This window comes from Boleophthalmus pectinirostris, unplaced genomic scaffold (assembly GCF_026225935.1).
Source record: "Boleophthalmus pectinirostris isolate CB_2022bp ecotype Guang Dong unplaced genomic scaffold, ASM2622593v1 HiC_scaffold_6, whole genome shotgun sequence".
Lineage (NCBI taxonomy): Eukaryota > Metazoa > Chordata > Actinopteri > Gobiiformes > Gobiidae > Boleophthalmus > Boleophthalmus pectinirostris.
The window spans coordinates 2,639,806-2,650,937 of record NW_026571447.1 but is presented as its reverse complement, the minus strand read 5'-3'; the positions used below and the strand labels follow the sequence as shown (position 1 = coordinate 2,650,937).

General features: G+C 36.7%; 1 protein-coding gene across 2 annotated transcripts in view; it reads right to left on the bottom strand.

Annotated features, from left to right (window-relative positions):
- The window catches only part of LOC110161316 (uncharacterized), a 22,479-nt gene extending 12,196 nt beyond the window's left edge, over nt 1-10,283 (bottom strand). Inside the window, exon 1 of one of the 2 annotated variants that reach the window (XM_055163428.1) lies at nt 9,933-10,283. In XM_055163428.1, coding sequence (XP_055019403.1) covers nt 9,933-10,185 — 253 coding nt within the window. In that variant the 5' untranslated portion in view covers nt 10,186-10,283. Of the gene's footprint in view, nt 1-4,696; nt 6,340-9,932 lie in introns of those variants that run through there. The other variant, XM_055163427.1, reaches the window with a different exon arrangement.
- Between the last annotated feature and the right edge of the window lie 849 nt (nt 10,284-11,132).

Below are 11,132 nucleotides of genomic sequence, written 5' to 3'. Positions count from 1 at the left end.
GTCCAACTAACCATGAGTTAAGTCATTAAACTCTGATTATGTTCCTCGTTCTAAAGTGTTCTCTTCTTCACACTTAATTCATGTTTTGTGACATTCATATTCATAGTTCATGTATGAACAGGTAGTTGTACAAAACAATGCTAAATGAACAATTATATTTTATGGAATATATCCAATTTTACTTGAACTGTCACTGTTGATCATAAATATATAGACATAAATATCAACACTTGTATTTGATTGAAAACATTTCAAAATGCAGCACATAAAGAAATAACAGCTCATCTCTGTCTCAGTCTAGAGCACAGGTGTCACACATACGGCCCGGGGGCCAGATCCGGCCCTTGTGGGTAATATTATGTGGTGGTCATGCTAATTCACCTAATATTATGGACTTTGGAATGACAACAGGGTGGAAAACACGTATGACTATCTATAGGTCTACATAACATGTTTTTTCTGTACTTTAAGTGCCATAAAGAACATGTTTTTCTGGACTTTGAGATGCCACGAAGCAGCAAAACTGACATATGTGGTCCCCGTGGCATGTTCCCACCCATGATAAGGTGCACTGGGTCAGCAGTATTGTTCATTTTCTTGCTGTATATGCTAAATCAACAAGTTAATGTTTTGTCAAGATGTAGTATAAAGCTACCCCTGATTTTGAGTTGGTCAGAGACGTCGTTCCGGGGTGACAGTTGTACTTGGTAATCAACTTGAATCCCTCTCAATGGAAAATGACGAAATAAAGTGGCCTGTTCTCTCGGATTCTCCATCTCCTGTGCTTCTTTTTAGGACACGCATTGAACCTTCCGAAAAAACCCACAAGTGGTGACCCCGACGTGATTTGACAGAGTAATGTCTGCAAACGATGCCTCCCACGAAATCCTGGAAGTAAAGACACGAAGAACGCGTTCCCAAAAGAAGGTATGACAGCGACCTTTGTTGTTTCAGAATTCCTGTCAGATTGGCTAAATGTATAAAAACTAGAAATTGTGGTTTACTTCTTGGGACTTTTGTGTGATCAATTTAAAAAGTAATGGAAAACTAATTATCGCATGTTATGCTTCATGGAAAAGAAAAAAGCAAAAGCTCGAATCCGTGTTAAAAGGCTTCACGTAGAAAATAAGCCAGAAGTTAATTGTTAATTGTTAATTGAGATTGAAAACAAAACCAATAGTATGTTTTAGGCTTTAATCACATAAAGCGTAATTAAGAAAGTTATTGATTCCTTGAGATACCGTGTTAACCTTCACGAGAGACAAGAAAGGAATTTTATAAGGAAATTTATTTGCGGTTAAACTTTTTTACGCAGAGAAAAAACTAAACTTTTAATGAAGTTTATAATAAAAATAATAAAACAAGTTGCGCACAAAAAGTAAAATAGAGTAAAAAAGAAAAAGATAAAAAACTAACCTAGAATACGAACAAAAAAGTAAAACCAAAAGAGGAAAACTGATTAAAAAGCAGTGTTGTAAAAAACAAATTAAAGATGAGGCAAAAACTATGTTTATTAATATTAGCACTTGTTCAGGTGTTAATGGCAAAAAACAGACCAGAACTAAAATATTCTGAGTTTAACTTCAAGATTACGTGTCATTGTAAAATTGATTACGGCTCTATTGAACAAATAGGGGTGTTATTTATTCCATGCAAAGCAGAAAATATCGGCTTAGTAAATGTAACACAAGAAAAACAAGAAATCGCAGCATATTCAACCCAAAACAACAAAACATTTTCAAACGTATGTCAATCCCTAAACATTACAAACTATTTTAATACAGACGTTACAATTCAATGCACGTGGAAACAAAACCGATTTGGTCAAATATGGGATGTGGGTGCGTATCCTTTCCCCATGGCTTTACAGAGTTGGTTACTCGAAAACCATGTGGAAATAAACCACAATTGAGCACCTTTAATACTACGGACAGAGAAAGTCCCCCGATAGAGATAAGCACCGTAAAAACGCCAGAAACAATCAAGGACGTAAGAGCGTTTAGAATAAATAGCATGACGACTGCCATAAAATTAAGCACAAAGGAAACAAATATAAAACATCAAACTAAAGAAAAGATATTTACCTTACCTATAGCTGTCGACTCCGTAAAGTTATCAGCAATAACCTTTGGACCTGTAACTGCCCCACCTGCGCGAACCGTATCTAAAGCCACGCCTATGCCTAATAAATCAGAGGAGATTATTAGCGGATTAAAGAATAATACAAATGGATTAGGATTGTTTGAGAGGACAGTTCAGAAGTTTAATCAGGCTACATTTGAAGTATTGGTGGCATTTTATTCTGGGGTACATTGTTGTTATGGCTGCCCGCTGGTTGGGATGATGGTAAATGATTGATTTGTTGTCCATTGGCGTTTGCTCGGCTTTTGTCAGTGTCTGATTCCCCATGAGGTTGTTTCGCTTGTTGGCTGGGCATTTTGCGTGCGCTCACCTGTGGGCGTTACTTGCCGCTACTTTTCGATGCGATACTGGCTCCTCGTATGTGAGTTCAGTTCATCTGCGGGAGCGGTTTGGTGTCGTGTTGATGAGCGGTGGTGGGAGGCGTGTGCAGGGGGCGTATGTGCTGGTGTCCGGCTGATGGCGGAGTGGGTTTGTGGGTTTTTTACGCTGGTTCGCGCTGTGGGAGGTGAAATGCTGATGTTGCTTAAACTGCTTAAACTGCATTGTATATTTGCTTTAGATTTGTTCAAAAGTGCTCCGTTTTAAATTTAACTAAGCATGTTCAATTGTGTTTATGGTAAAGAGTAAGTCTACCAATTTGCTTGATTGAAGATGCTTATTTATGGTTTAAATAAAATGATGGGCTATTGCTGAAGTTTCTGAAACAGCGTGGTTAATTGTTGAAAGCTTTGTCGGCTTGATTCAATTAATGCTGTGACTTTAAGCTTGGTAATGGCCTGTTGTTCCATGTTGAAATAATAAATCCGTGTAATAACACAGTAAACGGAGCATTTTTTGATTAAATACAGCATTTCATTTCTCAGCGGTGTCGGGCTGAGCGGGTGCTGATGGTTAACAATTCGTAACTGTTGAAGGTTATTAAAAAATTGATGAATGTGCCCTGGATTATAAGGTTACCAAATGTAGCTGATCATTTTGTGTTAAAATTTGAAAACATTCTTAAAACTTATAATCCGTACAGTTTAAAATTGCGATGTTTAGTTAAAAAGTCATATACAACATTCTCTTGTTGCGCTTATGGTTGTTATATAGACCTGATATTAGTGTTTATCCCTGGACCTTAAACCTGTTTTTAGTTGACATGATACAAAATAAGTTTACTTGTTTGAATACCGTCTCTTAATGTTGATCTATAAAATAAAATTGCGTTGTTTATAATGTTTAGATTTAGGTGTTGTGAATTCTGGTTTTGGAGGAGCAGATGGTGTCGATATTTCAGACCTGATTTGGTCCTGGTTTAGTTTTGTTTGGGCCTTGCGTGGACCAGTTTTGGACTTGGTTGGGTTCAGGCTCAGATCTGGTTTAGACCTGGTCTGCACCTGACTTGGTCCAGCTTTGGTCCGGACTTGGTCCTATTCTGGTCCAGTTTTGGTTCTATTCCATTCAGTTTGAGTTTAGCACTGTTCATGTCCAGGTGTGGTTTAATCTGGTCTAGCCTTAGTTTAATTTTAGTCCAGGGGTAGTTCTATTTTAGTTCAGCTTTAGGCCTAATTAGATCCTGGCCTAGTTCTGTTTCAGAAGTAGTCTTAGTTTAGTTCTGGTTTGATCCACTCTGCCTCTCCAAGCCTGAATTTCGCTCACATTTTAATTTTTGATCTCAGTATTATCCGTACAATTATGCATTCTCTTATAAGTCCACTTTAAATAGTTCAACGTGTATTATCAATTTATGCCGAGTATCTTGACAAAATTGCAATAATAGTTAAAAGGTTTTTTCATTCTGAAGTTCATATTCTGTTTCTGGCTTGTCCCAAATCTAGTATCTAAAACAGGGTTATCACTAAAAATTATTATTAGGAAAACTAAAATAAAAATGGAAATTAAAATGTTTAAGTTGACCCATGACTTAGTCTCAGATTATACTTGAGGTTGAAACTTGAGGTTAATACTCTTGCATTGAAATAAAATGGTTAGACAGAAAATTGATTAATGATTGCGAAATAACACTGTTATTTCAAAAACAAACTAAAATTGTTAAAATAATTTGTAATTAAATAATCTCAAACAAAACTATAAAAAGATAATGCTGGCTCCTAAAATAATACTTCAAAATTATCTAAGATACATTTCTTCTTCTCTTAAGAAATCCAACTAAGGATGTGGAAGCCGCCCAGCGAGATCAAAATAGCCTTAGTGTCCACAGGTCGTCTGCGAAATAAAATAACTCATAAAACAAAAACTAAGAAGAGGAATCTCAAGGAAACAAAGCATTCCAAAACAATTATCGACCAGTTTAACACGGACCAAATTTCGAGCAAAACCAAAATAGTGATTCACCATACTAAAATAATAAGACTCAATCCAAAAAAAATTAAAACAATAACCAATTGATAACAACAGCAGCTGAAAAAGATAACACTATAATTGATAACACAGAAGTCCCAGAGGTATCGCAATGTCTCAGTTTGTTACATTGAACCAGTTGAAGGCTTTCTGGAACAACAAGGTGCTGGAAGAAGAAGCTGACCCAAAGAGCCCAAGCAAATCTGTATACCATCCAAGATGAAGATGGAGAAGATCAATCGAATCCAGATGTCGCTGAATGCAGAGGACCTGAAGACGCACCTCGACCGCCGTCCGCTACTGGGGCTCCAGCAGAGGAGGGGAAGAAAAGGGGGAAATAATTTAAAAGGAGAGTACAGGCCATGCTTTATGAGAAATTTTCTATGTCTATCTTTGATTATGCTAATTTCTTTTTGCTTTATTTGTTTTGTTATAGTCCCTATCAATAGAAGCTTTGAAACCACTACTGACCTCGGACAGTCAACAAGCAAAATGACAAGCCACGACATGGAGTTGGCAGACGACAAAAACAGTAAGACACAAGGAGCACAGAAAAGGGTAAAAAGGGGAGCACCAAAAATAGTAAAACTTTGCTACGAAGGACAAACTTGTAATATAGTATTTGATGTATGTGAAGTATTAGATTGCATGCTCGGTTATACCAGCTATAGACCATGCATTAAATGTACAAGTTGTCTGTAAAGACACTTGCCTGTCAAAAGAAAACAATTATGCAACAGAGATCGCCAGAGTTATAGCCAGTACCGATGGACAGCAAAAACCAGCAGAAAATACTTTTAAAATTGACCCACAAAGAATTACTCTAATAAAAAATAGAAAAGATGATGCAGCTTTTCAAGCAGATTTAAAACATTGTAGAGGGCGTAAATCAATTACTCAACGATGCAATCCTCTGTTGTTATTATACGATTGAAGCATTGGAAGGTATCGTTGAACAGTTAGGTCCTACCTCACTTATGGCTTGGCAAAATCAAATTGCCCTTGATATGCTACTTGCCAAAGAATCATCTGTATGCAGCATGTTTGGAACTGAATGCTGTACCTATATACCAAACAACACATCCCCTGATGGAAAGATTATTAAAGCTTTGTCCAAACTCAAATCCTTGTCTGAGGAACTGGGTAGGAATTCTGGCGTATCTGAAGATACTTGGTTTAACTGGCTCTACAAAATATTTGGCCCTTGGACGGCTACTATAATATCCATATGTACCACTATACTGATTATATTAGCTGTTTTAGTTGTAATTGGATGTTGCATTATTCCATGTCTCAGATCACTAGTAGAACGATTAATTACTACTGCCTTAACACGAAATGCTCCCGTCTCCCAAATTGTGTTACTCTCTGCTGATTCTCAGCTCTCACGTTCTGACTCCAATAATTGGGTTTGATTGAAACCCTACAAATTTATCCATTGATTAAATAGAGATAAAACCTTCCTGAGTATGTGCTCCTGGTCTCTTATTTTCGCTGTCCGAGTGTCATGTATTGATTATGTACTATGTTATTCAAGTATATTGTGTTAACAAGAATCTGGGAAATGTTATAAAAAAGCTAAAGCTAACAAATTTTTTATTTTATTTTATTTTGTTCATATATGGGGATTTATTATGTGGAGGTAGCGTCTTGCTCCTCTTATTTTAGGTGGTGATTACATGTTTGATGTAATCAAAAGGGGGAATACTGTGGGTAATATTATGTGTTGTTCATGCTAATTCACCCAATATTATGGACTTTGGAATGACAACAGGGTGAAAAACACGTATGACTATCTATAGGTCTACATAACATGTTTTTTCTGTACCCACACCCTCCAAGACCTTTAATCTGACCCTCGGCTGATTTTCTACTCAAATATTTGAATTATATTTTCTATTAAAATATTGTTAATTTTCTGTGGTGTTTATCACAGCAGCGTCTCCAGCGTCTCTGTACGTGGCCCCTCCCACCAGAGCAGCACAAATGAAGACTTGTCTCTTTCCAAACGCTCTTAAAGGACGATCGTTTTGACTGTTGACCGTGACACCCTCATCAGAAAAATGTCCAACATGAGAAAAGTGGAGCCGAGTGCAGGATTTTACAACAAAAACTGACTTATTCCTATTTACATACAAGTTCATGTTAAACAATGTGTTGAAATTAAATTTTTCTTAAAGTTTCAGGTTCATAATATTATAATATTTTGTAAAAGAAAGAGTTCATCAATTAAAAAAAGATTTCTGGAAAAGATTGGCGTTTCTCTGCACAAATATTTGAATTTATTGTTATTTTTGAGTTTTCTGATCCGGCCCCTTTGGGATAAAGTCGGTTGGACACAGCCCCTGGACCAAAATGAGTTTGACACCCCTGATCTAGAACATTGAAGAATGTACACCCCCAGTGAATCCCTCAGTTACACAGTTACAGCAGCACAAAAAAGAGTTCATTTGTCTTAAACGTACTGATTACAGATTGTTTCAGTTAAAGCTTTTATTTTCTTTATGGCAAATAAACAGTGTTGGGATGGTGATTTTTAAAATGTATTCCCCTACAGATTACAGATTACATCCCCCAAAATGTAGTTTGTAACATAATACATTAAATTACTTAAAGTGAGTAATGTAATCTGAATACTTTGGATTACTTGATTTGCTGTAGAGAAACAAAGACGAGGAAATCTTCACATAAGAAGTTTTATCTGCTTTATCTGGTTTAGACCTGGTTTAGTCCTGGTTTAGTCCTGGTTTAGACCTGGTTTAGACCTGGTTTAGATCTAGTTTAGACCTGGTTTAGACCTGGTTTAGTCCTGGTTTAGATCTAGTTTAGACCTGGTTTAGACCTGGTTTAGTTTCCGGCAATGAGTGGAATTTAAAAAAAAAAAAAAAAAAGGGGGGATTTAGCCTAAAATGTGAAAACAGGAAAATACTGCCATGTAATCCATTTATTTCAGTAAAGTAACTGTAATCCAATTACCACTCACTGAAACAGTAACTGTAACTGAATACAGTTACTCATAATTTGTACTCTGATTACGTAACTCCAGTACATGTAATCTGTTACTCCCCAACACTGGACATAAATCAGTTCACAGCACATTATAACACATTTGATAAAGGTAAAGGTGACCTAGACTAGAATATACTTGAAAACTATGTAAGTGTTCATATTTATTTTATTCATACATGAACTATTAGTATTAATGTCACAACACGTGGATTAAGTGTGAAGAGGAGAGCACTTCAGAATAGAGACTATATGCATTTCAATTTGTGTCAAACTCATCATCAGTGTTGGGGAGTAACAGATTACATGTACTGGAGTTACATAATCAGAGTACAAATTATGAGTAACAGTATTCAGTTACAGTTACTGTTTCAATGAGTGGGAATTGGATTACAGTTACTTTGTTCAAATAAATGGATTACATGGTGGTATTTTCCTGTTTTCACATTTTGGGCTATATCCCATTTTCTTAGTTTTATTTTGATAATTCCTCTTATTGTCAGAAACAGAACGCGGCAGTAAGAGCCACGTAAACGTCTTGTTAACGTTGGTGGCGTCAGTCACACAGTGGACCAGGTCGTTAATAATTGTCATTGTTAAGAATCTGATTCTGCATCATTTTGAGTAAAAAACATCAAATATTACAGATTTTTACTGGGCTGGTGCCTTTCTGTTTGTATTGAAAGTGATTTATTATTTTTTTAAATTTTTTTTTTAAATAAACAGTATGACACTGACATTAGGGTGGACATAATTGAAGGCAGCAGTGATTTCATATAAAAATCTTTTCTCCATCAGTAATATTTTTAATATGGTTAAGAACAGACTGGACTTTTTATTTTCTTTTAGCAGATAAAACAATTTATGTTCAGATTTCCTCGTCTTTAATTCTCTACAGCAGGGGTGTCAAACTCATTTTGGTCCAGGGGCCATATCCAACCGACTTTGATCCCAAAGGGGCCGGATCAGAAAACTCATGACATATAACCTCCAAAAATAACAATAAGTTCAAATATTTGTACAGAGAAACACAAATCTATTACAGACATATTTTTTAATTGATTAACTCTTTTTTTTTTTTTTTTTACAAAATATTATAATATTATGAACAACCTGAAACTTTAAGGAAAATTCTATTTCAACACAATGTTTAACATGAACTTGTCTGTAAACAGGAATAAGTAAATTTTTCTTGTAAAATCCTGCACTCGACTCCACTTTTCTCATTTTAGACATTTTTCTGATGAGGGTGTCACGGTCAACAGTCAAAACGATCGTCCTTTAAGAGCGTTTGGAAAGAGACAAGTCTTCATTTGTGCTGCTCTGGTGGGAGGGGCCACGTACAGAGACGCTGGAGACGCTGCTGTGATAAACACCACAGAAAATTAACAATATTTTAATAGAAACTATAATTAAATATTTTAGAAGAAAACCAGCCAAGAGCCAGATTAAAGGTCTTGTAGGGCCGGATCTGGCCCCCGGGCCGCATGTTTGACACCTGTGCTCTACAGCAAAAAATTACCTGTTCATGGAGATTTGGGCTCAACAGACAATTTGAAGAGAACAAACAAGTATTTTCAGGATGTGGTTCCTACAATCATGTCGTTTTAAAAAAAGCAAGACAATATCAAGTAATCCAAAGTATTCAGATTATGTTACTCAATTTAAGTAATTTAATGGATTATGTTACAAACTACATTTTGAGGTATGTAATCTGTAATTTGTAGGGGAATACATTTTAAAAGTCACCTTCCCAACACTGCTCGTCATTTATTAACTACGAACGTGTAGTGACTATGAACTTGTAATTTATTAACAACAATCAAAGCATCACTTTATAACGAGGAACATAATCAGAGTTTAATGACTTAACTCATGGTTAGTTGGACTCTATTAACTCCTAATAGAGAGTGTTTTATTACACAAGAGTAAGTTACATTTATTAAGTGTAAATAAGTAATAACTACATTTCTTGTGCTACACATTTATTATCAAAAGTTTATTAGAATCATAATTCATGGACACAAATGTCTTAGTATCATAATAATAAGCAGTAATAAGGAGTGTATTAATAGGAAAGTGTTTGTAAATGTTTAACTAATAACAGAATAAACTTATGAGGAATGAGGAGACATTAATAAGGGCTGAATAAATAATAATTAATGACAAATTAACCGTCTACAACAATGTGAATTAGCACGCAGTTAGATATTAATTAGTGTACCCTAAAATAAAGTGTTACAGATTAGTTTAATAGTGGAATAGACCAAAAACTAGAACGACCTACTATAAACCGAACTCGGGTCATTCCAGCTGCATCTGCGTCTCCAAAATGGCGCACCGACCAAACTACGTTGTTGAGCTAAAACAGCGTCCGTGATTTTTCAACGCAATGCACCTTTAATGCACCTTTAATGCACCTTTAATGCACCCATCCTCACCCAGTTCCAGAGCCTCGTTGTTGCAGCCGATCTCCCGCAGAGTGTCGACGGTCCTGCGCAGAGCTCCAGCCTCCGTGCACCTGGACACGAGCAGTTTCGTGATCTGCTCGCGGTTCTTCTTCGCCACTTCTCCGACTCCGATGCGCGGCTCCACAGAGATGGCGTGTAAATGAAAACAGAACGTGTCGAAATCGTCGTCCTCCAGTTCCCTGAGAGTACGAAGGATTTCTGTTTTTACGCTTTTAAGAGCCATGACGCACGCTTTTCTGCACTTCTGCGCGGATGTCTAGTTCTCTGAGCTCCTGTCGTTGGTTTGTTTTTCCCGCGGCACGGCACCAAGCGCGCAGTGGCCTGTGAGAAAGAGAAAGGAGGAAGAGAGGGAGGAAGTGTGGTCTGTGGGAGGGACTAAGCGGTGGAGTGCGGAGGCGTTTACAGCTGGTGAGGCCAAGTGCAATAGTGTGAAAGAGGGACGCAGGGGGACAACAAAAAGTCAAGTAAAAGAAAAGAACTGTGGCGTCTGATATTCTCCATTTGAGGTCTGTGAGCTTCATAGCCCCCAGAAGGTCTTTACAGGTGGAGGAGTTAAGTCCAGGGGGTCCATATCCCAACAACTGTAAGATAAACATATAGTCAGTGTTGGGAAGGTGACTTTTAAAATGTAATCCCCTACAGATTACATACCCCAAAATGTAGTTTGTAACGGAATCCATTAAATTACTTAAAGTGAGTAACGTAATCTGAATACTTTGGATTACTTGATTTGCTGCAGAGAAGCAAAGACGAGGAAATCATAACATAAAATATTTTGTCTGTTAAAAGAAAATAAAAAAAGACCAGATTTTACTGAACCAAATATTAAAAAATATTACTCATAGAAGAAGAGGAGACACGTCCACGAAACATGGTTTAGTCCTGTTAAATCCTGATTTAGACCTGGTTTAGACCTGGTTTTAGATCTGGGTTTAAACCTGGTTTTAGACCTGGTTTAGACCTGTTTTAGTCTTGGTTTAGTCCTGGTTTAGACCTGGTTTTAGACCTGGTTTAGTCCTGGTTTTAGACCTGGTTTTAAACCTGTTTTAGTCCTGGTTTAGACCTGTTTTAGTCCTGGTTTAGACCTGTTTTAGTCCTGGTTAGGATCTGAAAAAAAGAAAGAAAAGGGATATAGCCCGAAATGTGAAAACAGGAAAATCCCTCTGTGTA